At 32.7% G+C, this 27,870-nt stretch overlaps 3 protein-coding genes and 1 non-coding gene across 6 annotated transcripts; 2 read left to right on the forward strand and 2 right to left on the reverse strand.

The window, feature by feature from the left end:
* Positions 1-203: 203 nt before the first annotated feature.
* Positions 204-4,507, forward strand: LOC106451396 (uncharacterized protein KIAA0930 homolog). 2 transcript variants are annotated; one of them, XM_013893335.3, is made up of 12 exons: positions 204-461; positions 598-787; positions 875-949; positions 1,339-1,445; positions 1,771-1,831; positions 2,137-2,196; positions 2,270-2,344; positions 2,769-2,912; positions 3,112-3,166; positions 3,709-3,831; positions 4,108-4,229; positions 4,320-4,507. In XM_013893335.3, exons 1-12 carry the CDS (start codon positions 430-432, stop codon positions 4,344-4,346), a joined length of 1,071 nt encoding a protein of 356 aa, XP_013748789.2. In that variant the 5' UTR covers positions 204-429; the 3' UTR covers positions 4,347-4,507. The 2 variants fall into 2 exon arrangements, with proteins under 2 accessions (XP_013748789.2, XP_013748781.2); XM_013893327.3 differs by having other exon boundaries at positions 205-461; positions 4,003-4,229.
* A 3,449-nt stretch (positions 4,508-7,956) lies between these two features.
* LOC125610268 (glutathione S-transferase T3-like) lies at positions 7,957-8,846 on the reverse strand. The gene is made up of 2 exons (XM_048782553.1): positions 8,417-8,846; positions 7,957-8,306 (listed from the first exon to the last, which is right to left on the reverse strand). The coding sequence occupies exons 1-2, from the start codon at positions 8,844-8,846 to the stop codon at positions 7,957-7,959; spliced, it is 780 nt and encodes a 259-aa protein (XP_048638510.1).
* A 16,346-nt stretch (positions 8,847-25,192) lies between these two features.
* TRNAS-AGA lies at positions 25,193-25,274 on the reverse strand. Its single transcript has one exon. It is a non-coding gene; the product is annotated as a tRNA-Ser (tRNA).
* A 71-nt stretch (positions 25,275-25,345) lies between these two features.
* LOC106451379 (mitogen-activated protein kinase 2) lies at positions 25,346-27,381 on the forward strand. 2 transcript variants are annotated; one of them, XM_013893317.3, is made up of 3 exons: positions 25,346-25,540; positions 25,825-26,252; positions 26,463-27,381. In XM_013893317.3, exons 2-3 carry the CDS (start codon positions 25,830-25,832, stop codon positions 27,150-27,152), a joined length of 1,113 nt encoding a protein of 370 aa, XP_013748771.1. In that variant the 5' UTR covers positions 25,346-25,540; positions 25,825-25,829; the 3' UTR covers positions 27,153-27,381.
* The last annotated feature ends 489 nt before the right edge of the window (positions 27,382-27,870 follow it).

The raw sequence follows: 27,870 nt of genomic DNA on the forward strand, positions 1-27,870 counted from the left end.
TAAGTCTCATGCCTAATTATAAGTGTCAAACGGAATTGGTAACTAAATAAAATTAGAGTTAATCTAGTAATAAAATGATGAACTATGGTTAAATTAAGTTTTCCCTTTTCTAAAATAATTGTACATACTTTTTTATGTAACAATAATAAATTAATAAATTAATAAACACTTGGTAGAATGATAAAAGGGAGAGCAGCAATTACCAGCATTTGTAAATATCTTTTCTGCGATATCATTAGCTAATGTTAATTGTACTTTTGTGTGTGCTAGTAGTTATTGAGGCTCCTCCTTCTTCCGATTGACGCAACTGGCCGCTAAATCAAAACCAGATCGACGAATCGATTTAGAGAGAGAGAGAGAGATTCTAGCAGAAGAGCCAATTCGATCGTCGCAAAGTTTCTCAACCGCGAAGAATTGAGCAGGGTAGAAATGCTCAACGATAGAGAAGAGACGCTAACTAGGTGATTCATACAAGTTTCGATTCTCGTGTGTTTCTGCTGAAATTGAACTGAGATTAATCAGATAGTGTGTGATTCGATCCTCTACGCAAGCTGTATGATTGATTGATCTGTTGCATGCATGATTGATGTTACACAGGCATGAGATCCTGAGCATGGTGAAAAAGCACTCAAAGTCGTTGGGAAAGACGTCTCTTGATGAGCAAGAGGCCTCAGATGTAGAGATGGACTCCAATTTCTGGCATGGTGTGTTTGACGTGTACTTCGTTCGATGCATGGAGTCTAGGAGGCGCCAAGACGATGATCTTCTTTTCTTTGTGAGGAAATTGGTATCTACCTTTCTCTCAATCAAAAACTAAACTTTTGACTTTCCCGTGCTTGTTAACCTTGACGATTGTTCTGTTACTCATTTCCAGAGCTGTAAATCTTATGGTTTGACTGACAATGAGGATGCACCAGCTCCTTACTTCGTGCGCAGGTGGGCACCTAAGGTAAACACTGCAGGAAACAATACATATCTCTGGTTAAGTCACTTAAGTCTACTCACTCACATAGGTCTCGTTTTGTCAATATTACAAGGTATTAATTAGCTTATAGTTCCCCAGAAGGTAACTGAAAATTTGATTTACTTATGGGGGTATCAACCTTTTCTTCTTCTCTTTTCGGATGAGCCAGCTTTGTTTAAGCTACAATACTACCTAATTTTTTGAGGGATTGTTCTTTCATGAGCCTACAATTACATGCCAAAGCTTTTCATACCTTATTTATTTGAGAATTAGACCCCATGATACTTCAAAGTATCCATTTATCTGTTATGTTGCACCTTTATGTATCGTTTGGAAACATATGTTAATAGATTTGTTCTCCCTTAATAAATCAGTTGGATGTGCTGCTTGGTGAAACTCTGGCTGAAGTTGATTGGAGGAAATCATTTTATTTGAACATGGTTGCTCACACATCTTTCACTGTTACGGTGGCGATTTGCAGGTAAACGCGTCACTTTCTGATTGTGATTTACCCACATCATTTCCTGATTTCACTCCAGTCTCATTTATATTAACAATTCTTGTCCTCTCATGTACTGATATTCTAGTATTACTATCCTCCTTTTTGGTTCCAAACTCATGTGATTGCATCAAGCATTACTTTGTCTAACTGTTTGCTAGGTTGGATGACCACTTCTTCGTTTCAGTTATTAGGCCTTGAGTTATTTTAATAACCTGTGTCTTCGGTGACCCATATTCTATTTATCATATGGCTTCTCGTCTTTCTATTTTTCTTCATCATAGTAACATTGAATTCATGTTTTTAGTAATGAGGCCCTTAAGAAGTACCAAGGAAGTAAAGATACAACACTCTCTCCTATATACAAGGTTAGAGATCCAGCGTTGGATGAAATTATCTTGACTTTTCAGCTCTTCTTTAATTTTTTCGTATAAAAAAAGCAACTGAAGCCAAAGAGTAGTTGTATAAGCTACTGTTCAAAATGTGTAATTCCAGCTTCCTTTTATCATGAGTATATTAAGATAAGAGTTAAAAACGGAATATGAAACCAGCTTCTTCTTTTTTTCTCAAAAGAGAGGACATTATATAAGCATATATTTTATATTTTTCTGAGCCTAAATTGGTTTTGTATTATGTAAGCCAATAATGGTGATATTACATTCATTTCATGCAGGTTGTAAAAACTGTGTATGCATCACCTAGTCGTGTTAATTTTCATCTGGACTCAAAGAAGGCAAGTAAAGTTGTTTTTCTCGTTGCAATGTTTATGCACCTCGAATTCGTTTTGATGATTCTTGATTACCTAGGAAGTGGAGACAACACCTGCTTACCCAGAAATTTGTTTTGCCGTAGATGATTTCGACTCAACCTTTGATGCCGTGGTAACACATTTCTTTTCCCTTGCTTTGTATTGTCCTTCCAAGTACTAAATGTCCTCCTGTTCGAAAAAAACTCTATAGACATGAATGGATGTTATGGAAGTGTGAGATTATGTTCGTAATGAAATGAGCTCTGGAAGATACATGTATTCCTTAGTTCCATCTTAATTGGATAGCAAATTCCTAGTTGGTTTTTTTAATCAGAATCCAGATATTTAATTACCTTTTCAACTGCTTTTGAAATATTTTCCTTACTTAGTCTATTGCCTGCTCTTCAATTATGTTCTTCAGAAGACTGGCCAGCCTGTTTCTGCAGTTTAGGGGAAATAGGAGTTTAGATTATAGCTCCTGTTAATAACTTAGTCACATGTTAATTTCCCATATGTTTTCCATCCTTGTTCATTGGCTTTCTCATTGATGTTTACAGGTTCTGACAGAAAAAGATCATTGCTATTGTGTACTTCTTAATTCTCATGATGGGGCAGCCTTTCCAAGTGCAGATGTAAAAACTGATAAGGATTCCAGTGGTTCTAATACAAATACAGATCCGAGAAGGGTGAAAGATCCTAAGGTCTAGTAGTTTTCTATCTAATTCCTGCCAATAATATACCAAATTTTCCTTTGCTACCTTTTATGAGTTGCTTGCGAAGAGGCTCGTATATGCTTAATAGATTTAATCCATATGGGTTGTAAAACGTATTGACACATTTAATAGTAGTGACATGCAAATGAGAAAAGAAGATAAACGTGCTTTGTACTCTTGGTTTCAGGTTACTCTGTTTTCTGGGTTTGTCAGCTATCAAATGGTTCGAGAAGCCTATGAAGGTCGCTTTACAGCTTCTTTTCTTGTTTTATCCATCTATATAGAAGCTAATCCAATCGTCTAGGAAATCTTGTAATCATGTCCTGATGCTATGTTTCGCTAGTTATTTGCATAGGTCCTTTCAGTGCTTAGTACTATTATTTCTTTTATATTAAGAGTTCTTGATAATTTGAAGCTTGTTCTCGAACTTGCCTCTACTATAGCACACAGAATCCATTAGTGGTTATTGATGTCATGGAACCTGTTAAGACTATCCTCTCAGGAACATGCAGTTTTCATCTTCGTATTTTGCTCATTTGGTGGAATCCAGTACTGACCCAAAAGCCGTGTGGTATGAAATGGTATCTATCCTCAAGATGGCTGGAAGACAAAATTAAATTCTGTAGACATGGCATTTTGAGATACTAAGAGCTAAAGGACCCAAAGAAAGAAATTGCTTTTTTTTGTCTTGACTAAATAGGCTGATACGCTTTTGTGGATATGGGCCAATTGATTTTTCACACTTTCTCCTTAATTTGTCTGTAATCTTTTTCTTTTATTACAGGGGGGAGGAACCGGTTCGGAAGTCTCCTATCACTGGGCCATCACTCGGGAAAAGCAGACAGACTTTATATGAAAGGTCCTGGAGGACGTGGAGAAGTTGAAGTAGCTGTCTCTGGCGTTATAGGTACTGTTCCTTTCTTATTCTTGATTGGCTGCACAAAATATAGATCTTTTATTTAGGAGTTTGAAGAGGATAGAGATAATTACAGAAACATTTTATGAAGTCAGAGTAGCAGCATATTTAAGAAAGTAGTGGTGCTTTAAGGGATGATTGTATAGAAATTGCTTTTCTCAGATCAGAGCCAAGTAGTTTTAGGTCCTGTTTCACCAATGTCTTCGAAGAAGAGCATCGATCTCGGCTCCATTTTCCGTAAAGCAGCATCTGTTGCATCTGTGGCAGCTAAACATGCAATAGCAGCTGCTACGGCCTCATATGATGAAGACGAGATGTTCCCTCTCAAATGCTGCTTAATGTCCATCTCATTGCCATGGGACACTATAGCTCATGATCTCTTATTCAAGGTAAACAAACCATTTCTCTTCATCTCACCGATCATTAAATTCGATTTTATCTGTTGCGCTGACTAATTACGCTTAAACGTGTTGATTTAGGGATCTCCACCAGTAAACATGGAGTAGAACATTGCACCTCAGATTGTAAAAGAAAGTGCTGGAAAAGGAGCTGTGTTTTGTTCAAATGACGTTCTTTGATTGAATTGTACTGTGTTGCAAGACTCTGGTTTACTACCTACCAGTTTTACCTCCAGCAATAAATGAAAGTGAAGTAAATTTGGGATCTATTCAATTAAAAAAAAATGGAATCTATTAGATTCATCTACTCTTCATTTTCTAATTTTCTAGGTCTTAACTCACTCTTAGAGCATGATTATCCGTAAAACCTTTATGAGGGTTCTTAGTGATTTTTTTAGTAATAAATGTAACCTAAAAAACTTTATTAAGAAATTTTCATTATGAATGGTCCAATGAAAGTTTCTTAATTAAATGTTTTTAAGAAAAAAAAAAATTATTAAACATTTTTCTTAAGATCAAATTTATTTATTTACATACTTACTCTGTTTCAATATAGACTACAGCTCGATCCATGCACCCGCGTGGATTTTATTTTTGGTTTGCAAAAAAAAAAAATTTATCTTATATAAATGGTAATATATGTTTTAAAATTTATATATATATATATATATATATATATATAATAATTATTTAATATATTTCTAAACACAATCATTTTAGAATTTATAATGAATAATTTTATTTTATTTTTTGATCCGTCAACTGTTACAACCCTATTTTTAAAATATAACTCGTGTGTTCGTGCAAATGTATTTTTTATGGATCAAAATTTTAATGTAAAATAAAATAGTTATCTATTTTTATATTTGATTTATACAATTAAATAATTCAATATATTATTTAAATTTTGTGGTTTATATTATGTATTTTTATAACATTTTTATGTTTTTAGACGTAATTAATATACCAAAATAAAAAATAACCACCCCGTAATAATAAAATCTTGTTACATTTTTGACATTCATTAAGTATAATTTATTGTTTACCCAGATTATAGGAAACATTTTTTAAATAAATAAACATAATTGGTTATACTTTATTTTAGGAAAATTCATTAATTAAACTATAAAAGACAAGAATACTAAAAGATTGGTAAATTTATTACTTCAGTGGCATTCAAATGTAAATAACTTTGAAAATTAAGGGGCAATTTATATTGGTACTTCTCTTTTAATAATAGAGATGATGTTATAGAATGATTATTTTGTTTCAATTTACATGAAGTTTTGAGATTTTAAGGTTAACTTTATTAGAAACTGTTCAACCAATCAGATTTTACAGTCTTTTTTATAATTGGTTAACTGATTTTAAAATTATATCTTTAAAATATTCTTTTAATAGAAAATGTAGTTTTTTTAATCTTTGTGCACTAATGCAGAACATCAAGTATTATGAAATAGAGGGAGTATTAAAAGATAACATTTAAAACATAGATTTAAAAAAAAAAACAAAGATTAGTAAAACATGCGAGACTAATTAAAAAGAAGCATCTGAGCTCAGTTGTTGCTTTCATCCCATCCAAATTTACGCCATAGATGTTCAAATAAAATTTGCTTTCAGTTGTTGATGCATTTGTCTATTACGAATTCTAGTTCGAACACCCATCATATTGGCGATATTTGTCGGGATATCTGTAGAATACGTAAGATCCATATGTGAACTTCCGTTGTCGTCCCCTTGTTGGAACTCTAAAACATCATATTGAGTGTATCCATCGCAGTCGTCTTCTACTATCATATTATGGAGTATGATACATCTCTCATAATTTTCCTAATTTTGACTTTATCCCAAAAAAATGATGGATTTTTAACAATGGCAAAGCGAACTTGCAAGACTCCAAAAGCACGCTCGACATCTTTTCGGACAACTTCTTCATGTTGAGCAAATAAAACCGCTTGCGATCTTGTGTTATTGGAATAGATTGGATAAATATTGTCCATTTCTGATAAATATCATCAGTGAGATAGTAAGCCAAATGATACTCTCTTCCATTGACATAAAAAGTGACTTGCGGAGCTTGCCCTTTTATTATATCATCAAAAACATGTGAGCGATCAAGAACATTGATATCATTTAAGGTACTTGGAAGTCAAAAAAACGCATGTCGTATCCATAGATCGTACGAAGCAACCGTCTCTAAAACGATTGTGGGTTTTCCCGAACCACGTGAATATTGACATTTCCATGCGGTAGGGCAATTATTCCACTCTTAATGCATACAATCGATGCTTCCTATCATCCCGGAAAATCCACGTTGCTCTCCAATATCAAGTAAGACGTTGAAGATCAGCCGGTTTTGGTCTTCTTAGGTACTCATCGCCGAATAAATATATTATTCCGTCCACAAAATTTTGCACACATGACCGAGTAGTAGTTTCGCCAAGCCGGAGGTATTCATCAACTGTATCAGCCGCAGTACCATATCCCAAGACACAGATAGCTGCTGTTTACTTTTGAAGTGTAGAGAGTCCAAGCCTTCCGAGACCATCTGGTCTTTGTTGAAAGAAGTAAACTTCATTGGAGAGTCGATCAACAATACGCATGAACAATGGCTTGTTCATTCTAAATCGTCGGCGGAATAGATTTTCAGGATATGTCGGAGTTTCACTGAAATAGTCATTCCATAAACGTACATGGCCTGCTTCTGGATTTCTTTCGATATAAACTCGTTTTCTTCTTTATTCTTCTTGCGGTTGTTGTTGAATGAAAAGATTCTCAAAGATTTGATCAAAATGTTGATCAAAATATTGATCAAAATTTTCATCATCTACCTCCTCTAAATTGTTATGAGAAGAAGATGACATATATGAGTTGAAAATATTTTAGATAAAATTGTGAATATAATTTGTGAATAAAAGAGATGAGGTTCTGATGAGTTTGTGATGAATGGAAGAAGGGATTTTGAATATAATTTGTAAGTAAAAGAGATGAGGTTGTGATGAGTTTGTGATGAGTTTGTGATGAAACTAAGAATGGATTGCGAAGAGTTTGCTAATAAAAGAGATGACGATGTGATGAGTTTGTGAAGAATGGAAGAAGGGATTGTGAAGAGTTAACTTATAAAAGACTAGAATGGTGAGTCCAATTATTTATGATGACTTTGTAAGTACAAGACCAGAATGATGAGTTTACGAAATGCAATAATAATACAAGATAGAAGAGTAGACACAATACTTGATACAATAATACACAACATAGTTTATGACACAATACTTGCAACACTGAGCTCATCCTTGTCTTATTGACAGCCCGTGAATGAGTCTTCCACAGCCTGTGAATGAATCTTCCACTCCCGTGACTGACTGACGACACTAACCTCATTCGTGAGTCCACCACTACCAATGCTCCATTATTTCACCTGAGAGTAAAAACAAGAAACATGAGAACAAGACACAACATAAAATGCACATGCACAAGAACAAGGAACAGAAGAAGACAACATAAACTGTGCATTAGAAGAACAAGAAACAGAACAATAACTCCTTTACTTAACAAGAACAAGAAACATAAACCACACCATAAACTTAGACGCAAAGTCAATATAAACAACCACTTAGACATCAAGTCACCGCTTAAACTAATTAAACAACAACAGAAACAACATAAACTGTCAAGTAGCTAGTGATTCTTCTTCTTCAGAGCTTAAGAAAGCAACAAATCATCTATGAGCTTCTTCATACTCGGCAAGTGGTTCTGCTTTTGCAATTAGACTGTCAAGGAGCTTGATCTTAGTCAGCCTCTCTTTGATTGCCAAATCCTCCTTCTTGATGCTCCACATTCTTTGAAACTCAGACACTGCCTTCCCCTCCGCCATCGTCTTCTTCCCACGCCCCTTTGCTACCTTAACATCCGGTGGTTGATTGCTGCCTTGATCATTTTCAGCCGTGGTTGTTTCATTTGCGTAAGAGCTTGATGATTGTGCACCTTCATCACACTTCCTCTTTTTAGCCGCAGGACCATGGGTTTTAGAACTAGAAAGCTCACACCATTTCTGGTCATTGCGTAGCTCTGTCCAAGCATGTTTGAGGATGATTTTTTTTTTTTGAGATTGTTGTAGAAGATCTCAAGAGCTAATTTCAGGACATCATTCTCATTCTGTCCACTACTTCTCTCTCTACTTGCAGCTTCATAGGCCCCACAAAACTTGTTCACGAGATCGTTTATCTTCTGCCAGCGCTGCTTACAGTGAGTTGCCTCTCTATGTTCACTCCCTGCAATCTTGAGACTTGCCACAAAGTAAGCATCTATCCTTTTCCAGAAAGTACCACATCTTTTCTCATTCCCCACCACGGGATCTTTGCTTGTGTTTAGCCACGAGCTGATGAGCACAACATCATTTATTGGCGTCCACTTTCTCCTTTCTCTATGCTCTGCATGTGTCTCTTCAGGCGCTTGGAAGTTAGAAGCTTCAGTTGCTTGAAAGCCAAAACCGGGGAGTTGTGATGAAGATAGTTTGACACTATCTTGTGAGAAACCGAAGACAGTTTCTTGTTGTCTATTAAGAAGATCAATAAACTTTGAGATGTGGCTATATTGATTAGAATACATATCAGAATATGGATTAAGAAGAGAGAAAGATAAGAACATGTGTTTAGAAGAGAGGTGTTTTATAGAAGAGAGACAGAAAAGAGAGATCACCTTTAATGAGCACATTCAACACAACCAACCACATAGACTAAACATTTATCTAACATATTAATCACTCTTACCATCGATTTATATATAACCATATTTATAACCAAATACAACTATTATCTAACTTCGATTTCTATCTAACCTGACATCCATTTATTACCAACCTCAACCATAATCTAACATAACTCATCAATTCAGACAATACCGGAATCAAACACATGTCTATTACCAATCTGAAACATTGCTTGAAGAACCTTGCTCATGTCTCTTGATCCACTTGCAATTGTTGTCCTCTTGCCAGAAGAACCTTGCACAAGTTCTCTTGAAGAACCTTGATCATGTCTCCTAACACACAAACACAGAAACAATTAAAAAAGAATCAAACAAAGATCACCACAGATGAGGTTGTGATGAGTTATGTGAGACAGTAAGCAACACAACACAACTTGCAACACAATAAACAATTCAAAAATGAGAGAACTTGTGATCTACTCGCTCGAATTGAGCAGTTATGTGAGACAGTAACCAACACAACACAACTTGCAACACAACAAACTAATCAAATTTGAGAGAACTTGTGTTGACTATCTCGGATTGATCACGTATGTGAGACAGAACCCAACACAACATAACTTGCAACACAGCAAAGTAATCAAATTTGAGAGAAATTGTGACCACTATCTCGGATTGATCACGTATGTGAGACAGAACCCAACACAACACAACTTGCAACACAACAAAGTAAACAAATTTGACAGACGTGTGACCACTATCTCGGATTGATCATGTATGTGAGAGATAAACCAACACATCAAAACTTGCAACACAACAAACTAATCAACTTTGAGAATACAAACTTGGTATCCTCTCTCTCTCTCTCTCTCGGACTGATCACTTCTTTGAGACAGAAACGAACACAACACAACATGCAACACAACAAATAAGCTAAGGCATGCATGAATTGAAGGATTCAAACAGAAGAAGAAAATAACTTAGCTTTAGAGGCACCGAGAGAGAAGAGAGGCGGCGTGATTCTGCTTCGATCAGAGCCACGGAGAGAGAGAGAGGCGGAGTGATTCTTCGTTTCCGAGAGCCACCGCGACTGAGGTCGCCGATTTTCCCCGTCGAGGAAAGCCACCGCAACAGACCTCGCCGATTTTCCTCCTCGATGAGAGCCATAGAGAGATCGGCAGCGTGATTCTTCGTCAATCAGAGCCACAAAGAGAGCTTCCAAGGTGAGTCACATCGTCGACGAGATCAACTGAGGTGGAGTGATGAATCGTGGAGGAGATCAACCGCGGAAGAGGAAGAGGTCCACTGAATCGTCTCTTTGATCGTCGAGAGAGAGAAATGAGTTTCAAACCAAACTCTGTGTAATTGTAACACGTGTTCCTCGAGACCCGGTTCTTCCTTCTCCTAATTAAGACCCGTTGCTTAACATAATTATAATTTTTCTTCTTTTTTTTTTTAATTACAAAATCACCTAAACCCCTCCCCTCCCTCCCCCCTTCCCCCATTAAGATTTCTCGTTAATCATGGTTTTAAGAGATTCTCCACTAGAACTATCTCAATGGCTCTTACCATATATATAAAAAATTGACAATAATCTTTCATTTGAAAAATTTTGATACCTTTTTGAGATATTTACTAGTAAAATAAAATAAACAAAGTTAAATATTTATATTATGTAGTTGAGATTTTTGAGAGCATATCTCACCAATAAAAATGCTTTTTTGGTTTTTAATCGTTCTCCTTGGGTACAATTGAGAATATGATTTATTATTGAATTACATTATTGTATTGTACTTTATATAAAGTTGTATATATATACAATCTATCTTAGAACTTAGCTAAATTTTATCATATAATCTAAATTAACTAATATTTATTATATTAAGATTTATTGTATTATTCGGTTTGGGTTTTTCTTGCTCCATATGTTATTTCTAATATTTCTCTACAGGACAAATATGAGATATAACAAGCAAATTTACAATCACAAAGCATACGTGGTATGTCACCTCAAAATTATTCATCTTACAAAAATTTAGAAATTTTATGAATTCTACAAACAGTCCGGAGTTTCAACTCAACTTGCTATATCATCAAAATAAAATCATTTTATAGTAAATATAATAATAAATTTACATTTAAATATTTTTTACTTAGACTACCAACAATGGTAAGACATATTCAACATTCTAGTTTTACATTGACAACTCCACATCAGTTTTTTTTTATTTTACACCTATTATTTCATTTCTTACAAATATAGACTTTATATGTTCAAATCAAATAGAAAAGTTTCTATTCGTAGAGTTTTAAAAATGATAAATTTTTATAAAATTAACAAAACAAAAGGTAATAATTTACGATCAAATATTTGATTTGAAATAGTTGGTATGAAAAAAAAACAAACAAATTTGTAGCCAATAAAAACAATACTTATGTGCCATATGTTACTTTTTGATCTCATTTTTATCGATTCTTTTCAATATGAATGATTCCACATATGATTCTCTTTTTATTCAAGTTCCCATTGCACCACACTCAACTCTTTAATTTCTTTTTTCAGCTGTCCATTGTAGATGGTCTTAGACTACAATTAACACAACTAACGGAAAAATGTATCAAACAAAAAAAAGTTATATTACATGGCTCATATTTTATTTATGCAACTATATAAGAATTAGTTTGTAAAATAAAGTGAACCAACAGCACAAAGCGTTATACTCTTCCGGGTCTATTGTAATGAATCATAAATTTTATTAAATAATAATTCAAATATAACTAAACCATAGACTCCATAATATAAACATACCATATATGTATTAGCGTAAAATATTTATATAATCAAAATGTACAAAATGCCAAAATTTTGGCCTGGTATTTCTCTTAACCGAGAAACTTTTTTCATATTCAAAGTCATAAATATATAAAGAGAATGCAGCTACAGTTTCACTTGTATTCTTTACTCTCTTTTTTTTTGGTAAAAATGTAAACATATTATTACCAATTTTTTACTTTTTTGACAGAAATTACAAAGGTGATAAGAAACAGTAAAAACAAAAATAAAAATCTAAACACAGACTCGAACTAGTTTACACGGGACAGACAGACACAACAACCAAAATCGCTATCATGAAGCTCCACCAAGTCCGCAACAACAGCTTGCCGCGAAAGAATGAGCCAAGTTCAACCGAAAGTCGAGACCCCGGTAATTTTGGCCTCCCCAATGATTCGCTTTTAAAGATAATGACCCATCCGAGAACAGCTTGCCGAGGCTTTATAGCAGCAACCCACACGAACAGACAGTATCAGCAGAGGCCTTACCTTCCGCAACAACTAAAACCGCACATTTATTAGACCCGGGAACAGCCTGTACACGATGCCGCTCCGAGCTAAACGGGTTGCTCCCTCCGTACCTCCCACACCGAGCCCAGCATCCACGCAATTGTCAAGCACACCACCACACAAAGCTCAATCAAACCTATGTGATGCTGGGATGTGAGCTAAGACTAAGCGTTAGGAAGTGGCGGTCAATGACCCGAAAACCATCACACTCCCATCATCAACGAGAACCGACGAACTGAAATTGTACCGGTTTCTAGTAGCCATGCAATCGCCAATTTCAACGAGGTTAAATTATATTACAAAGCTCGGGATTTAATTTAGGAAAATAATCAAGATTATGATTTTTGTAAAGGTTTAACGATTTTATTTAAGAATTTTTAAAATTTAATTTAAAGATACATATGTATAAATATTATGTGTAATCCATATGGAAAAACATATATTCAAGAAATCACTAGGCAGTAACTACACGCTCTCTAAAAGACTAGCGCCTAGGCGGAAACTAGGCTTTAACGAATTACTGATTTATTTTATATACATTTTACGTTTATCTAAGATATTTTAGTATTGATGTTTAATTATAAATTTATTTTGATGAATAATCAAAATTAAAATATACAAAACAAAAGAAATTAGAAAATTTTATAAAATTTTACTAATATTATTATTTAATCTAACAGATTTGTACTAATTTAAATCATTTTTTAACCGCTTTAGAATGGTTTAAACCGATTTGAAATGGTTTAAACCAATTTAAGTCTTATAAATTGGATTTTAAGAAAATTGTTTCTGTTAGAGGGGATTTGCCGCCTATAGACTGCCTTTAAACAATGTCCCATGAAATAGTACGTATGGTTGTATGCAATTATGATTTGAATGCACTAGTTGATTATTTTTTTTTGCAAATGGAATCTTTTACGATGGTATTAGATGGAATGGTTTTAGTTTCATTTTTGTTAATTATGTCACATATAGTTTGTTTCAGATAGTGAAGTGTTGGTATGCAACATGTCATACGTAAATCTTTCATATTGTTAATGAATGAATACTTCTAATGATTGTGAACTGACATGTGTATTGTGTGTCTCGGATTTGGAATGGATGATTTAAGCTTGTGAAGTAGATTTTCCAAAATTATATGTGAACCAGTAGGCCGTAAACCAATAAATAACCATTTCAACTTCTAGTGAATAGAGCTGATTAAAACAACTTTAGATGATGAGCAGTTGGAGATGTTGTATGCTCCACAGTTTGGGAAAGTTATAGCATGGTATCAGATGGAATAGTGTTTGGGTTTTGCGTATGTTCATCTTTTTTGGCATGCCCATCATTTTTGTTTGTCGACCCGTTGAGGATGATTCCAAGTATCATGAATATCAACCATATTTAATCCAATCTAATTAGAAACTATTGATGAGTTTCATGCTATTTTGCATCCAATGCTCAACTTACCAATTCACATATGTAAATATAAAACACTATGCATGTAAAATGGAATAGACCATCCATGTTGTACTATTTGAAAATGATCTATACTAGTATCTTCTATATTATACATAACTTCATCAGGGGCGTCTCCATTGTTGCTCCCCCTCCTGTGCGAAGTGGTGTTTGCATTTCATCTTCCTTTAATGAGAGCCTCTCATATGTCAACTTCTAGAAGATGTTGCCATAACCACCGAAAGACCATTCCATACCAAATGACCCACCCCTTCCTCCAAAAACATGTCGTTATTTATGGGCGAAGTAAATGCTTAATTTGGCGGTTGTAAAGGAGCCGATGAAAGTAAAAAAAAAAAGAGTTTGATCTTTGTATATAGATTGGAGGAAGAATTGGATTTCAACGATACATATTGTATCTACTCCACAACCGTCGCCACCCATCATCTCTTCACCTCATGACACTATTTTAATGTACTAATTTTTTGTTCTAATCTATTTGGAGAATGTAGAATATAATAGAATTTTATAGTAAATAAGCATGTGTTATATTTTGTTGTTGTAGCACTGATATGAATCGATTGGTTTATGTCTTGATCAAAACTAAGAATTTACAAATGACAACATATTAGGGCTATGTTCTTGAAAATCAAGGATTGTCAAGACAATGTTTAATATCATAAACAAGTAAAGATTATAATGTGAACCAGTAATGACTGTATTATTTCTAGAGGATGTATATATTTTTTGTATCGGGTACTTATGTATGCAGTAATGAAGTGGGAATGTAGTATTATATTACTGATTTGAATATCAAAAATCATGTTTTATCATGTCTACTTGTGCTTATGCGTCAAAATCATCACTTTTCCCACTATCAAAAGTCCCTATTTATCATATCCACATGTGCTTCAACTTCATCATTTCTATCTTGTCACCGGTAAATTGTAACTGCAGAAGATATTAATCAAAAAATATGACTACATTTTCATGGGTTTGGTTACGTCAAAATGATTGTTATATTCTTTATATGTAATTAGAAATTGGTTAGTGTTTTTTTTTTGATGAAATTTCAAATTTATTGAACTATCAAAAGAATGTTATTTACAACTCAAAACCTTTAAGAACTGAAAACTATTCTATAAATGTGATGTTCTACTACTGTGTTGTTACTTCAAACAATCTTCTCAATAACCCTTCCAGCTTATGGTTAGGCTTGTACTTGAAAGAGCAGATCATGTTCTTCATCGCCCTATATATGAGCCCCCGTAAACAGTCTGTGGAAACTCTCGGATTCTGATGTCTTCTAGCGTTTCTTTCTCTCCAAATATGATAGATTGTAGTCTGAAACAAGAGTTTAGCCAGACATGAATCCGTTCCTTTCACTTCCATTCTCTGCAAGCGCTGCAACGTCCACTGCCAATCCGGGTTTATCCCACTTGCTACAAGATTTCGAGCCAATATCTCCCATACTGTATAGGAGTAAGGACATGCGAAGAGAGATGGTCTCTTGTCTCATCTCTTTCTCCACGTAACTCACATCCCTGTATCAGTTCCCATTGTCTCATCCTGTCTCCTGTAGACAACCTGTTTTTTTTACAGCTAACCAAGTAATGAAAGCGTATCGAGGAACTCCTGGTGGAAATTGGTTAGTTTACCAGTTCTTTATTTTTAATCCATGTAACAAACATTCTAAGTTAGTTATATATACATCTTCAACATAAGAGTATCACAAAAAAATTTCTTATACAATTGAGGAACTATGTTAATCTTGTGGCAAATCAACTTAGTAATATAGTAACTTTTGTTCAAAGCTCTTGGCCAGTGGGTGTCAGATCTATGGTGGTTCCACCGCTAAAGATTAAAATTGGAACAATTTTTTTTTAAAAAAATATGTGTAAAAAGTGATTGGCCTCCACAACCAAGGTCAACAAGAGAAAATGCGACAAGTGATTGACCAGTCATTTTCTAGGGAAATTTGCCAAAACTAACCCACAACTTGATTTTAATCCCAAACATATACCCAAACCTGAATCAAATGCAAAACTAACTTAAAAGCCTTGTGAAATTACAGTCCAGCCCCTTGTGACCAAACAAAAAAAAAACAGGAGCTATTTTTTTTACGAATATAGCCTTAGTAAGTCGTCTTAGTCGTCTGAGATGTTGAAAGTCGTCTGGACAACTTCAAAGTAAGTCTTCTGGTGTAGCTGATCTTAAAAATAATTTAAAAATTTTTTAAAAAAATATTTTGATAAGCGAAAAATTAAAATCATGTAATTATAAACAGTTTTAAGAGATATAAATTAAAATATAACAAAATTGAATTGTTTTCGACATAGATGAGTGTAGGTAGTGAATCATGGTATTCTTTGGTCTAGGGTTTGGGAACATATGTTATAGTAGTGTATGTATTCTTAGGATTAGATTTTGGAAAGCTTGAATGTTTTTTTAAAAAAATATTTTTTTACCTATACGTGTTTATTTTTGTATATAGTAAACACTTTTGAAGTTTAATTTGATTTTATGAAGTGTTTAGTTAGTTAATTAAGTTTAGGGGTTATGTTTAGGGTCTAGACGACTTACATTTCAGTCGTTTGGTGAAGAAATTAAAACAGACGACTTACATGTAAGTCGTCCAAATATTCCCGCCTAAAATTTTTTTAAAAATTATTTTTCCGCTTAAATAATTTAAACCAAACGACTTACTTGTAAGTCGTCTGGAAAGTGTTCTATTTTAGTTTCCCGCTAAAAATATTTTAATTTACCGCTAAAAATATTAAACTCTTCTGGACGACTTACAAGTAAGTCGTCTAGTAAGTCGTCTGAATCAAAAATATTTAACCTAATTGGATTTTTTGTCTCCCTATATAAAGAAAAAATTACACATTTTCTCTCCTCTTCTCCAATGACTGTAACAAAAATGTAATGTTCATCATTCTAAAATTCTTCAACCTCTCTCTAATCTCTTTGACTTGAAAACACCAAACTTTATATGAATTTTTCAGTTTTGTCTCATGTATTTCTTAATAATTTATCTCTTTTGCAGGTTTTTAATCAAATGGTACTCATCTTCCACTAATTTAAAGGTAGATCTATTAATTTTAGATATGTATTTTTGTGTGTTCTATATAGGTAGATTTATCTAATCGTCCACTCATTTTCTCAGTTTTTAAATCATTTGAACGTTTTTGGATATGCAGGTTTTTCAGATCTGGATTTGATATGCAGGTTTTTCAGATCTGGAAGACTTCTGGGACGACTTACATATTAGTTGTCTAAAATATAATGCACTAGACTGGACTTCGTGGAAGTCGTCTGGACTTCTTGGAAGTCTTCTAACGAAGTCTCCCTTTCATAATAGATCTGAGTGTTTTGATAAGTTTTTATGTCTGATTTTTCTTCATTTGGTAACTTCTTGTTGTATAAAGTTCTTACTTTTTTTTCCAAACTAAAACTCTCCAAACCCACTCTAATCTCTTTGACTTCAAAACACCAAATTTTATATGAATTTTTCAGTTTTCTCTCATGTCTTTCTTACTAATCTATCTTTTTTGCAGGTTTTTAATCAGATGGTACTCATCTTTCACTCATTTAAAGATAGATCTATTAATTTTAGATATGTATTTTTGTGTGTTCTATAAAGTTAGATTTATCTAATCTTCCACTCATTTTCTCTGTTTTTAAGTCATATGAATGTTTTTGGATATGCAGGTTTTTCAGATCTGGATTTGATATGCAGGTTTTTCAGATCTGGAAGACTTCTGGGATGACTTTCCTGGAAGTCGTCTGGACTTCCTGGAAGTCGTCTGGACTTCCTGGAAGTCGTCTGGACTTCCTAGAAGTCGTCTGGACTTCCTGGATGTCTTCTGACAAAGTCTTCTTCCTTATCAAGTGAAGTCCAAGCTTGTCTTTGTAGAGGAATGATCTATAATAGTTTTGTTTGTGGTATGTTTTGTGAAATGCATGTCTACTCTTTTAGTTGTGAATTTTTTGTAAAATCAGTAATAATGTTTCCCAAGATGTAATACATGTGCTAACAATGTGTTTACACATTTACAAATCAATGAAATAATAGACTTCAGTATCCTTTTTCTTATCTTTGGATCTCTCATATGCAATAATAAACTCCAATGGCCTTTTTCTCATCTTAATAAACAAGAATGTTGGAAGCTTCATATTGATACAACATTTTAAGAAGCATTTTAACCCTTCTTCCAACTCATAACAATAATCATCATTAGTATCTATAACAATAATACTTAAGAGATGGAAACAAACAATAGTAACTAGTCAAGGCATATCATATTTTTTATTTGAAAACTTAGTCAAATTTAGTAAAACTAAGGGACAGAACATATTTTGTAAATATGAGTTTTACATATCATGAAGTTACTTATCACTCTTAAAAATACAAGTTATTCAAAAACTAGCATAGAAAACTTAAAAACTAGTGGAGAAGACTTCTCGGATCAGGTAGAAACTTTAATTAACGTGAATGTTGGTAACCTCATAAATATCACCAATTAAGTTATAAATTTCATTCAGTAGCCCAATTATTCATTAATAAACATGAATTAACAAGAAAATGTTAAAAAGTCTTTATAGTTTTAGAGAAAATGCAAGTTTATTAAACATTGACGCAGACGACATCCACGGAGGTCATCTAGTAGACTCCCAGAGAAGTCGTCCATTTAGGTCGACGCGGACGACTTCAATCTAAGTATTCCAGACGACTAAAATATAAGTCGTCTGGTCAACGCAGAGGTTATTTTTGAAATTGACTTTGAAATCTATTATTTTAGACGACTGAAAAATAAGTCGTCTACTTTTGTTTGGTTAAAAAAACTCCAAAAAAGCTAGACGACTTACATTTCAGTCGTCATAGGTTAATTTTGCATTTGACTAGATTATTTCAGAAGTTTGACTTTCCTGGACGACTTACATTTCAGTCGTCTCGTGAAAATTAAAATATCAATATTTTTTAAAAACTAGACGACTTACAATTAAGTCGTCATAGGTTAGTTTTGCAATTGAAAAAAAAACTTTAATATTTAATTATATATAAACGACTTACAATTCAGTCGTCCGTGAGACGACTTACTTGTAAGTCGTCCAGGATTTACGAGGTTTGACCAGAATCTCGGAATAAAATCCTGGATGACTTACATGTAAGTCGTCGGGTGGATGACTGAATTGTAAGTCGTCTGGGTATAATTAAATATTGAAGTTTTTTTTTCAATTGCAAAACTAACCTATAACGACTTAATTGTAAGTAGTTTAGTGTTAATAAAATATTGATATTTCAATTTTCACCAGACGACTGAAATGTAAGTTGTCCGGGAAAGTCAAACTTCTGAAATAATCCAGTCAAATGCAAAACTAACCTATGACCACTGAAATGTAAGTCGTCTAGGTTCTTTGGAGATTTTTTTGTAACCAAACAAAATCAGACGACTTAACTTTCAGTCAACATATTTCAAAGTCAATAGCAAAAATAACCTTTACGTTGACCAGACGACTTCCAGGTAAGTCGTCTACAGCCAGACATAAGCCAGATCTGGACGAACAGATCTGGAAAAAAACACGATTTCATACCTTAAATTGGTGAGATAACTTCCTTAGCACACATAAGGCTTCTCCAAGAACACATAATCTTAAACGAAAGTGACCCACCCAGAATTGTTAGCTTCTTTGACTCTATGAACCATAAAAAATGTAGAATCAAAATCTTGGGTTTTTTTAGCTTAATGTGGAGAGAAAGTGAGAGAGATATTGTGTTTAGTTCATAAGAATGGAGAAAGAAGAAGGGTAAATCAATTTTGAGAGCATTAAGAGCTTCAAATTGGTTGTTCATGGTGGTTAGGGTATTGATGACAATGGCAATTTTGTAATTACTTGAAGATGATGAGGGTGAGAGAGTAAAAATATCGTTTTCAAAAATAAAAAATAAAAAAAATTGATGGCATTTTCTTAAATTATATAAACTTGTGGGGTGAATAGGGCATAACTAATTTCCAAAAAAAGGAGGTTAGTTTTGTGTTTGACTTTGAGTTCTAGGTCAATTTTGCAAAAAGCCCCATTTTCTATAACAATATATTTGTATTTTAAGTTTTAACCAAATAAAATATTTGAGCCAGTTTATATCCTCTTCTATATTAATTGAAATGCCACTTAAATGACTTGTTAATCATATGTGAAATTTTTAAAGAAATTGTTATAATCTGATTGATTGATGATCTTAGATTTTTAGTTATTTTAATCATGCTTAAAAAGGCAATTCTAGAACCATTTAATATTAATTGCCATATAATCTTACATATATTTATTATAGTAGCTAATTGTAACAATTATAGAAAGCCTATATAATGCTGCATAATTTCTTTTATCATTTATTTATAAACTATATAAAGTAAATTTTACAAAAGTAACTCATACAAAAATACAACATATTTGTTTTCTTATTACAAATCAGTGTTAAAATATAATGTTTTCCTATATTAGTTGTAATAGACGTATATAATTCATTATATTAACTATTAAACAGGTTTATAAATTATATACATGAGTTTAAAATCATTCTAATGATTAATATATCATTTTTAAGAATTTTAAAAAGTTATTTATACTAATTCATTTCTAATAAGTTTTTTTAAATCATCAATAATGAATATTTTATAATCAATAAGAGTTTACAAAATACTTTATAAAGATTTATAAAACAATTTATAAGGAATAATATATCATTTCGAGAAGCTTTTGAAACTATTTATGAAGATTAACATGTTTGTAAATTATTTAAAATAAAACCATCAGTAAGTATTTATAAAACTATTTATGGTCTTAAATCATTGTGAAAGCTTATAAATTATTTATAAGAGATAATAACTTCTTCTCTTACTTTATAAAATCATTTATTAGGATTTGTGAAGTTATTTATAATGAGTTTAAATTTCTGTGAAATTATTTAATTAACTAGAGGATATTCCGAGCCTATGGAAGAACTTAGACTAATCTATAAGTGAAGGTGCAACTGATGAAATTTTTTTTCCCGGTATTCAGATGTGCCAAAAACAAAGGCACATATCCATGTTGAAGTCCATGAATAATGAGACTTAGTTTCACGCAGCATGTCGATCAAACCTGAAACGTGTTGGCATTTCAAGTTATTATTCTTACCACTCCACCAAAAGGTCCCACATATATATAGTTATGTTCCTTCTTAATATTTTTTGTGTGTTTATACTTTAGTTCTAATCGTGGATTTTTCTGGCACATGAATTCATGTTTTTATAAAAGAAATTATACGAAAAATTGATCTACAAACCTATTAAACTATATATATATATATATATATATACATACACTTCTTATTTTTAATGGAAGAAAATCTTAATCAGTTATATATGACTGTTGATAAAAAAATCTTATTAAACATTACAAAAAATTATACTTATACTTTAAAAAGTAATAAAATAATCAAAATAAATAAATATATAAAATAATTTATTGAGAAAATATCTACCAAATAATTTTGAAAAACAAAAAGTATATATATTATAACGTACCAAAAACATAAAAATATTATATTATATTTTTAAAACATTTGTACCTCTGAATTCGCGGACATTCAACCACCTAGTTTATAATAATATCAGTTTAGTTTTTAAAGATATTATATGTATTTCTCAATTCTAAAAAAAAAAATAATGTATAATATTATATTACATTATTTAAAGAATATAAAATAAGACTACATAACATAAATATATTTTTTTAAATTTTCTTTGTTGAAATCAATATGTTGTTTGATTGTTGTACTTGATTCACATATTTGCATAGTTATTTGTGATAGATGAATAATTATATTTTTATTATCAGTAAATAATATATATTTATTATATAAAATAAGAAAAATAAAATTATTTACTTTTAAAACAAATTTGTCTTATGTTGGGGACTCGGTTATAAACATATTATATTCGAATGAAACATTTTTACAGTTATCAATCTTCTTAACAGTCAAAAAACAAATTTGAATATCAAAACAATATCTCATACGATCTCTTTGTGGAATAACTGCTCTGAAGAAATTGAATTTATGCATCAAAAAGGACTGGAAATAAATGTGCAGATGTGTTATCTAAGTCAACTTTACAAAATACTATTCATAGTTCATATATCATTTATGTCCATCCTATTTTTTTGTCCATCCTTTCTTAAACATCTTGAAATAACTAATGCTAATTAATAATAAACTTTTGGCTGGCAAAAAAAATTAAATTTGTCTAATTATCGCTTAGTTTGTCTAAATGATATATATGTATTTCTCAATTCTAAAAAAATAATGTATAATACTTTATTACATTATTTAAAGAATATAAAATAAGACTACCTAACATAAATATATTTTTTAAATTGTTTTTGTGGAAATCATTATGTTGTTTGATTGTTGTACTTGACTCACAAATTTGCATATATGTTTGTGATAGATGAATAACTATATTTTTTAATATCAGTAAATAATATATATTTATTATATAATATAAAAAAAATGAAATTATTTACTTTTTAAACAAAGTTGTCTCATGTTGGGGATTCAGTTATAAACATATAATATTCGAAGGAGACATTTTTACAGTTATCAATCTTCTTAACAGTCAAGAAACAAATCTGAATATCAAAACAATATTTTATAAGATCTCTTTGTGGAATAACTGCTCTAAAGAAATTGAATTTAAGCATCAAAAATGACTGGAAATGATGCGCACATGTGTTATTTAAGCCAGCTTTACAAATTACTACTATTCATAGTTCATATATCATTTAAGTCCATCACTTCTTAAACATCTTAAAATAACTTATGCTAATTAATAATAAACTTTTGGCTGGCAAAAAAAAATCAAATTTGTCTAATTATCGCTTAAATATTTTATTAATATTATCTAAGAAGCTTTCAATTGATATCATAGTTTAATTTTTATTAGTTCTTTTTGTTAATTTTAGAGTTTTTTGTATTTAAGATTTTTTTCCATATTAATCTTATATTTCTTTCACATAATATATATATGTCATAAAAATAACAATCAAATCAGTTTTACTTATTTATTATTTTGTTTTTAATGAAAATACACTTTTTATATAATTTAATTTAAAATAAAATTATATATTAATTTGTTGTATTCTAACAATTTGATTGATTTAATTAATTTGCTTTGGTGGATAACTTAAAAAGTTTTCATATGAATCGGGGAAAGCAAACTTATGTTGTTATATTATATTTATTTGTGTATATGGAATCTATATATAATGCTAGTGTAATAAAGAAAGAATATTTTTTTTTGTAACTTCAAAAAGATACATTATTACAATTTGAAATTAATCAAAATTGAATAAAATCGTAATTAAATAAATCTAATTGTTTTTTTTATCTTGTTTAGTTGGATTCTCATGAAAAGAAATCGATAGGTTAAACAAATGTTTCAAAATTTGTTGTGTTATTGTTTTGTCTATAAATTAAAAAAATTATTGAATTGATATATTTAATTATTGCACCCTTAAATAATATTTTATTAAGACATTAGAGAACTATGTTTTGAGTTGTTTTGTCAAAATTGTACAAAAATCTATGCTTTTTCATATTTGTCACGAAATTTTTTATGTTAAACTTACTTTTACAAAATTCTTAACTTTGTCACGAAAAAAAAAATCTATGCTTTTTCATATTTGTCAATGTTCTCACACTTTCAAAGAATATATTAGCTTAGTCACTTACTTATTTTTTTTTTTACAAAACAAAGTATCGGAGTCTTGAAAGTTGAAACCATATTATTGTAAATGTACATAAGAGTTTGTGATTACATATTTAGTGGTTTTTATATATGTGTCCAATGAAGTTTCAATGGCTTAGTGATATCTGCCCTATATGTATGTCATAATAACCCGGGTTCGATATTTTCATTTGCATTGTTTTTCATTTTTTACGAAAAAATAAATGAGATGACGTGGCAACTTCGGACTCTCTGATTGGACGATTTTTTGTGCCTACGTGGACACTCTAAGAGGAGCTTATATCCCCTTTTAGTATAGTGTATAGATATTTTTATTTGGGTTCGGTTCAATTTAACATGAAACCGGCTCTTATTATGGCTTTATAGTCCAATGATCGCTTCCATATATGTTTAAATGCAAATCAATCTAAATAAATGTCATTTTTTCTACAATTACTTCCTGGCAATCTAAAGATAAATAGCAACGATGCTTTTCTGCATGCTAAATGTTTGCTTCTCATATGCTTCGTCTTAATAAGTCTCATCAAACTGTCCTCATCGTTCTACAGTACACTGTTGACATTTTAACAAGCTAAAGTTTTAACCGGACATGAAGTTTGAGTGGCCTCATTTGAGCTAAATATGTTCTTCTCCCATTTGAGCTTTTTGCTTGAATCTTTATAAACCAATGTTTCAAGAAAAAACAGGAACTGGTTCTTGTTTAGTTAGTTAGATCTTGTGGTCACACTACTACCGGTTTCCTAAGACAGGTTTTGAATGTGATTTTAAGGGACAAGAAATAGCTGCAGTGGAGGAGAAACTAAAGTCTAAGGTCAGCATCATTAAGGAAAGATATAACGAGGTGGAGAAAGAGTTTAGTTTGGACAAACAGCTTCTAGAAGCTTCAAGAGAGAGCCATGAGAGGCTGGAAAAGGAAGTACAATTTCTACAGGAAGAAAGAGATTTAGCAATCTCTCAATCAACTCAGAGACTGACTGCATCAGATAAAGAGAATGTTTTGAAAGATCTCAACGTGGAAGTGAAGAAAAGAAAAGAGATGGTAGAAGAGATTAAGCAAATCAGCTTCACTTTAGCTACCAGGCAGAAGTCTCTAGTGACTTTTCACAATGAAATCGAATCCAAAATGCGGAAATTAACCACTCAAAATCCGAAATACAAGTAGCAGAAACAGCTCTCCGTACTTATGTTTAATCCATTGCTATAATTAGCTTATGTAGTGTACCCAATCCAAAAAAAAATTGTTCAATCAAATTTTCAAACCGAACTGAACAAAAATAGTGGAATTGGAAACCGAAGACAACATTATATAATCAAGATATGGCGTAATTCACTTTTTTATATCTCAAAAAAAAAACTAAAAGCCAAAAACGATGCAACACCTAAAAAATTGTTCAGATATTGAAAACCGTACAAAGCACTGCATATTATGCAAAAAAATTGTTGTGCAAAAGGTTTTGCTTTGAATACAAAGACTAATAAACTTAGAAAGCGAAAACTTTAAACCGAAATAGATCCAGATCCGAAATTAAACATCTCATTAGTACTGTTAAAAATTTTCCACTAATTTGTGATCTTTTCGAACAAACAAATTATTTTCCACTATCTTTTCGAACAAACAAATTACTTAACAAAAGAAATTGAAAAATCAAATTTATTTAATAAAAGAATTTGAAAAATCGTGAACGGCAGGATTCGAACCTGCGCGGGCAAAGCCCACATGATTTCTAGTCATGCCCGATAACCACTCCGGCACGTCCACATTTCGTTCGACGTACTAAATATGTAATTAATATATAATAGTGTCTATGTTGCAAATTAAATCGGGCTTAATTGAGCCCAAGATTAGTGGGAAGATGAGAGAAATGATTGTCGGACACAAACTTCTAAAATGGTAATAAACAAGAAAGTACAGAGTCAACGGTCAGAACGTTGACCAAATCTCTCTCTCTCTCTCTCCACCCGAATCTCACCGGCGATCGTCGTTTGCTCACCCACAAATCTGAATCGTATCCAATACTCACAGTGGTAAGCCCTCTGCAAATTCCCATTGTCCGAGCTCAATCTCAACATCGATCAAATATTTAATTTTAGTTCCTGCTCTTCTGTGAAGCTTTTGATAAAATAGTAAACTCGAGTGATCTGAAACAGTAACTTATTTAATTCACTATTAACAGATAACAAATAGACGTTAAAGACTCTAAGATCAAAGAGGGATCATATTTTTGATCTTTCAAGCTCAAGAAACGTGTTCTTGAATATAGTCATTTTCAGTTTCTTTCTAAAAATGTTATTGCATAACTTGTCTGAAGGAAGAATGGCGACTCCGGTTGATCCACCAAATGGAGTTAGGAACCAAGGGAAGCATTACTTCTCTATGTGGCAAACACTCTTCGAGATCGACACCAAATACGTTCCCATCAAACCCATAGGCCGTGGCGCGTACGGTGTAGTCTGCTCTTCCGTCAACAGAGAGACTAACGAGAGAGTAGCGATCAAGAAGATCCACAATGTGTTTCAGAACAGGATCGATGCGTTGAGGACACTTCGTGAACTCAAGCTACTACGTCATCTTCGACATGACAATGTGATTGCTCTTAAAGATGTAATGATGGCTAATCATAAAAAGACCTTTAAAGATGTGTATCTTGTTTACGAGCTCATGGATACTGATCTTCACCAGATTATCAAGTCTTCTCAAGTGTTGAGTAATGACCATTGCCAATACTTCTTGTTCCAGGTATGAGGTTTTGCGTGTTCTTTTTTCGTGTTGTTTCGGGGAGTTTCACCTCTTTGCCAGGAACCTAAGCGATGTAAATAACTCCTTCCAACGAGAATTGAACCCGAGTAGCGGAATGCCTACTAGATACTCCTTTACCACTAGACCAACAGCTCGTTGGTTTTTCGTGTTGTTTTGTCTTATTGATTTTGTTTCTTTTTTTTTGTGTAGCTGCTTCGAGGGCTGAAGTATATTCATTCAGCCAACATTCTCCATCGGGATTTGAAACCAGGTAACCTCCTCGTGAACGCAAACTGCGACTTAAAGATATGTGACTTTGGTTTAGCGCGCATGAGCAACACCAAAGGTCAGTTCATGACTGAGTATGTTGTGACTCGATGGTACCGAGCACCGGAGCTTCTCCTCTGTTGTGACAACTACGGAACCTCCATCGATGTCTGGTCGGTTGGATGCATATTCGCCGAGCTTCTTGGAAGAAAACCGATATTCCCGGGGACAGAATGTCTTAACCAGATTAAGCTCATCATTAACATTTTGGGGAGCCAGAAAGAGGAAGATCTCGAGTTTATCGATAACCCGAAAGCCAAAAGATACATAGAGTCTCTCCCTTACTCACCGGGGATATCATTCTCTCGTCTTTACCCGAATGCGAATGTTCTAGCCATTGATCTGCTTCAGAAGATGCTCGTTCTTGACCCTTCCAAGAGGATTAGTGTCGTGGAAGCGCTTCAGCATCCTTACATGGCGCCTTTGTACGACCCAAATGCAAATCCTCCTGCTCAAGTTCCTATTGATCTCGATGTAGATGAAGATGAGGATTTGGGGGCGGAGATGATAAGAGAGTTGATGTGGGAGGAGATGGTTCATTATCATCCAGAAACTGTTAACTCTGAGCTCTGATCTTAAGTATTATGAAGATAACTTCAGAGGGATCTTTCAACTACTTTTTAATAAAGTTTGGTTCATGTTTGCTTGTTACAGTGTTGTTACTAATAGTGTGTCGAAGAGGAGGAACAAAAAAGTTTTAATTACGTGATTTATTTGTGTCATGGAAGCTCTGTTTTGCTTTCCTGGATATAAACTAAAATGTCTGTAACATTTGTACATAAGAGTTCTGTCTTCTTTATCATATTTTTGTCTTTAAAATTTATTTTTCACGCTAGCTGTTTTTTTTTTGTCAACACTGATTTATTTATTTAGGCTTAATCCAGTACATGATGAAAAGGAAGGTCCAAAAGAAACCTAAACGAAGCCCAATCGACAATCTAAAATAGATAAAGATTAACAAAAAACCACCACATGTTTACTGGAGGTTTGAGAATGGGAAGGTACGGATGCACGCGTCTCAACCAGTGTCTCTCACCTGCTAACGAACGCACCGATCATATGTACATATCTGAATCAGTTTTCGACCCTTTTTTTTCTTTTGTTTCCACCAACGTAACTCTATTTGCAGCTTTCGTTGAATACTGATGATTATATAATCTCCTTGAGCTCATCGGTATCTTGAAGCCCTAAAAACTCAAATAGATCTAAATAACAGATCATTCGCCAAAACACCGTCAAATGAAAACTCCATTTCTATTTAGTGTCCTAAGTTCACCGAGTAAATTTACCA

Source organism: Brassica napus, chromosome A1, assembly GCF_020379485.1.
Source record: "Brassica napus cultivar Da-Ae chromosome A1, Da-Ae, whole genome shotgun sequence".
Taxonomy (NCBI): domain Eukaryota; kingdom Viridiplantae; phylum Streptophyta; class Magnoliopsida; order Brassicales; family Brassicaceae; genus Brassica; species Brassica napus.

Bases quoted from the DNA above. Each gene is read 5' to 3' on its own strand.
- LOC125610268 (XM_048782553.1), bottom strand. From the start codon at position 8,846: ATGTATTCTAATCAATATAGCCACATCTCAAAGTTTATTGATCTTCTT. The intron at 8,307-8,416 runs GTAGAGAGAGAA...ATGCTTGGACAG, and splicing joins TGGGGCCTATGAAGCTGCAA to AGCTACGCAATGACCAGAAA.
- LOC106451396 (XM_013893327.3), top strand. From the start codon at position 430: ATGCTCAACGATAGAGAAGAGACGCTAACTAG. The intron at 462-597 runs GTGATTCATACA...GATGTTACACAG, and splicing joins AGAGAAGAGACGCTAACTAG to GCATGAGATCCTGAGCATGG. The intron at 3,832-4,002 runs GTACTGTTCCTT...TGCTTTTCTCAG, and splicing joins AGCTGTCTCTGGCGTTATAG to ATCAGAGCCAAGTAGTTTTA.
- LOC106451379 (XM_013893317.3), top strand. From the start codon at position 25,830: ATGGCGACTCCGGTTGATCCACCAAATGGAGTTAGGAACCAAGGGAAG. The intron at 26,253-26,462 runs GTATGAGGTTTT...TTTTTTGTGTAG, and splicing joins GCCAATACTTCTTGTTCCAG to CTGCTTCGAGGGCTGAAGTA.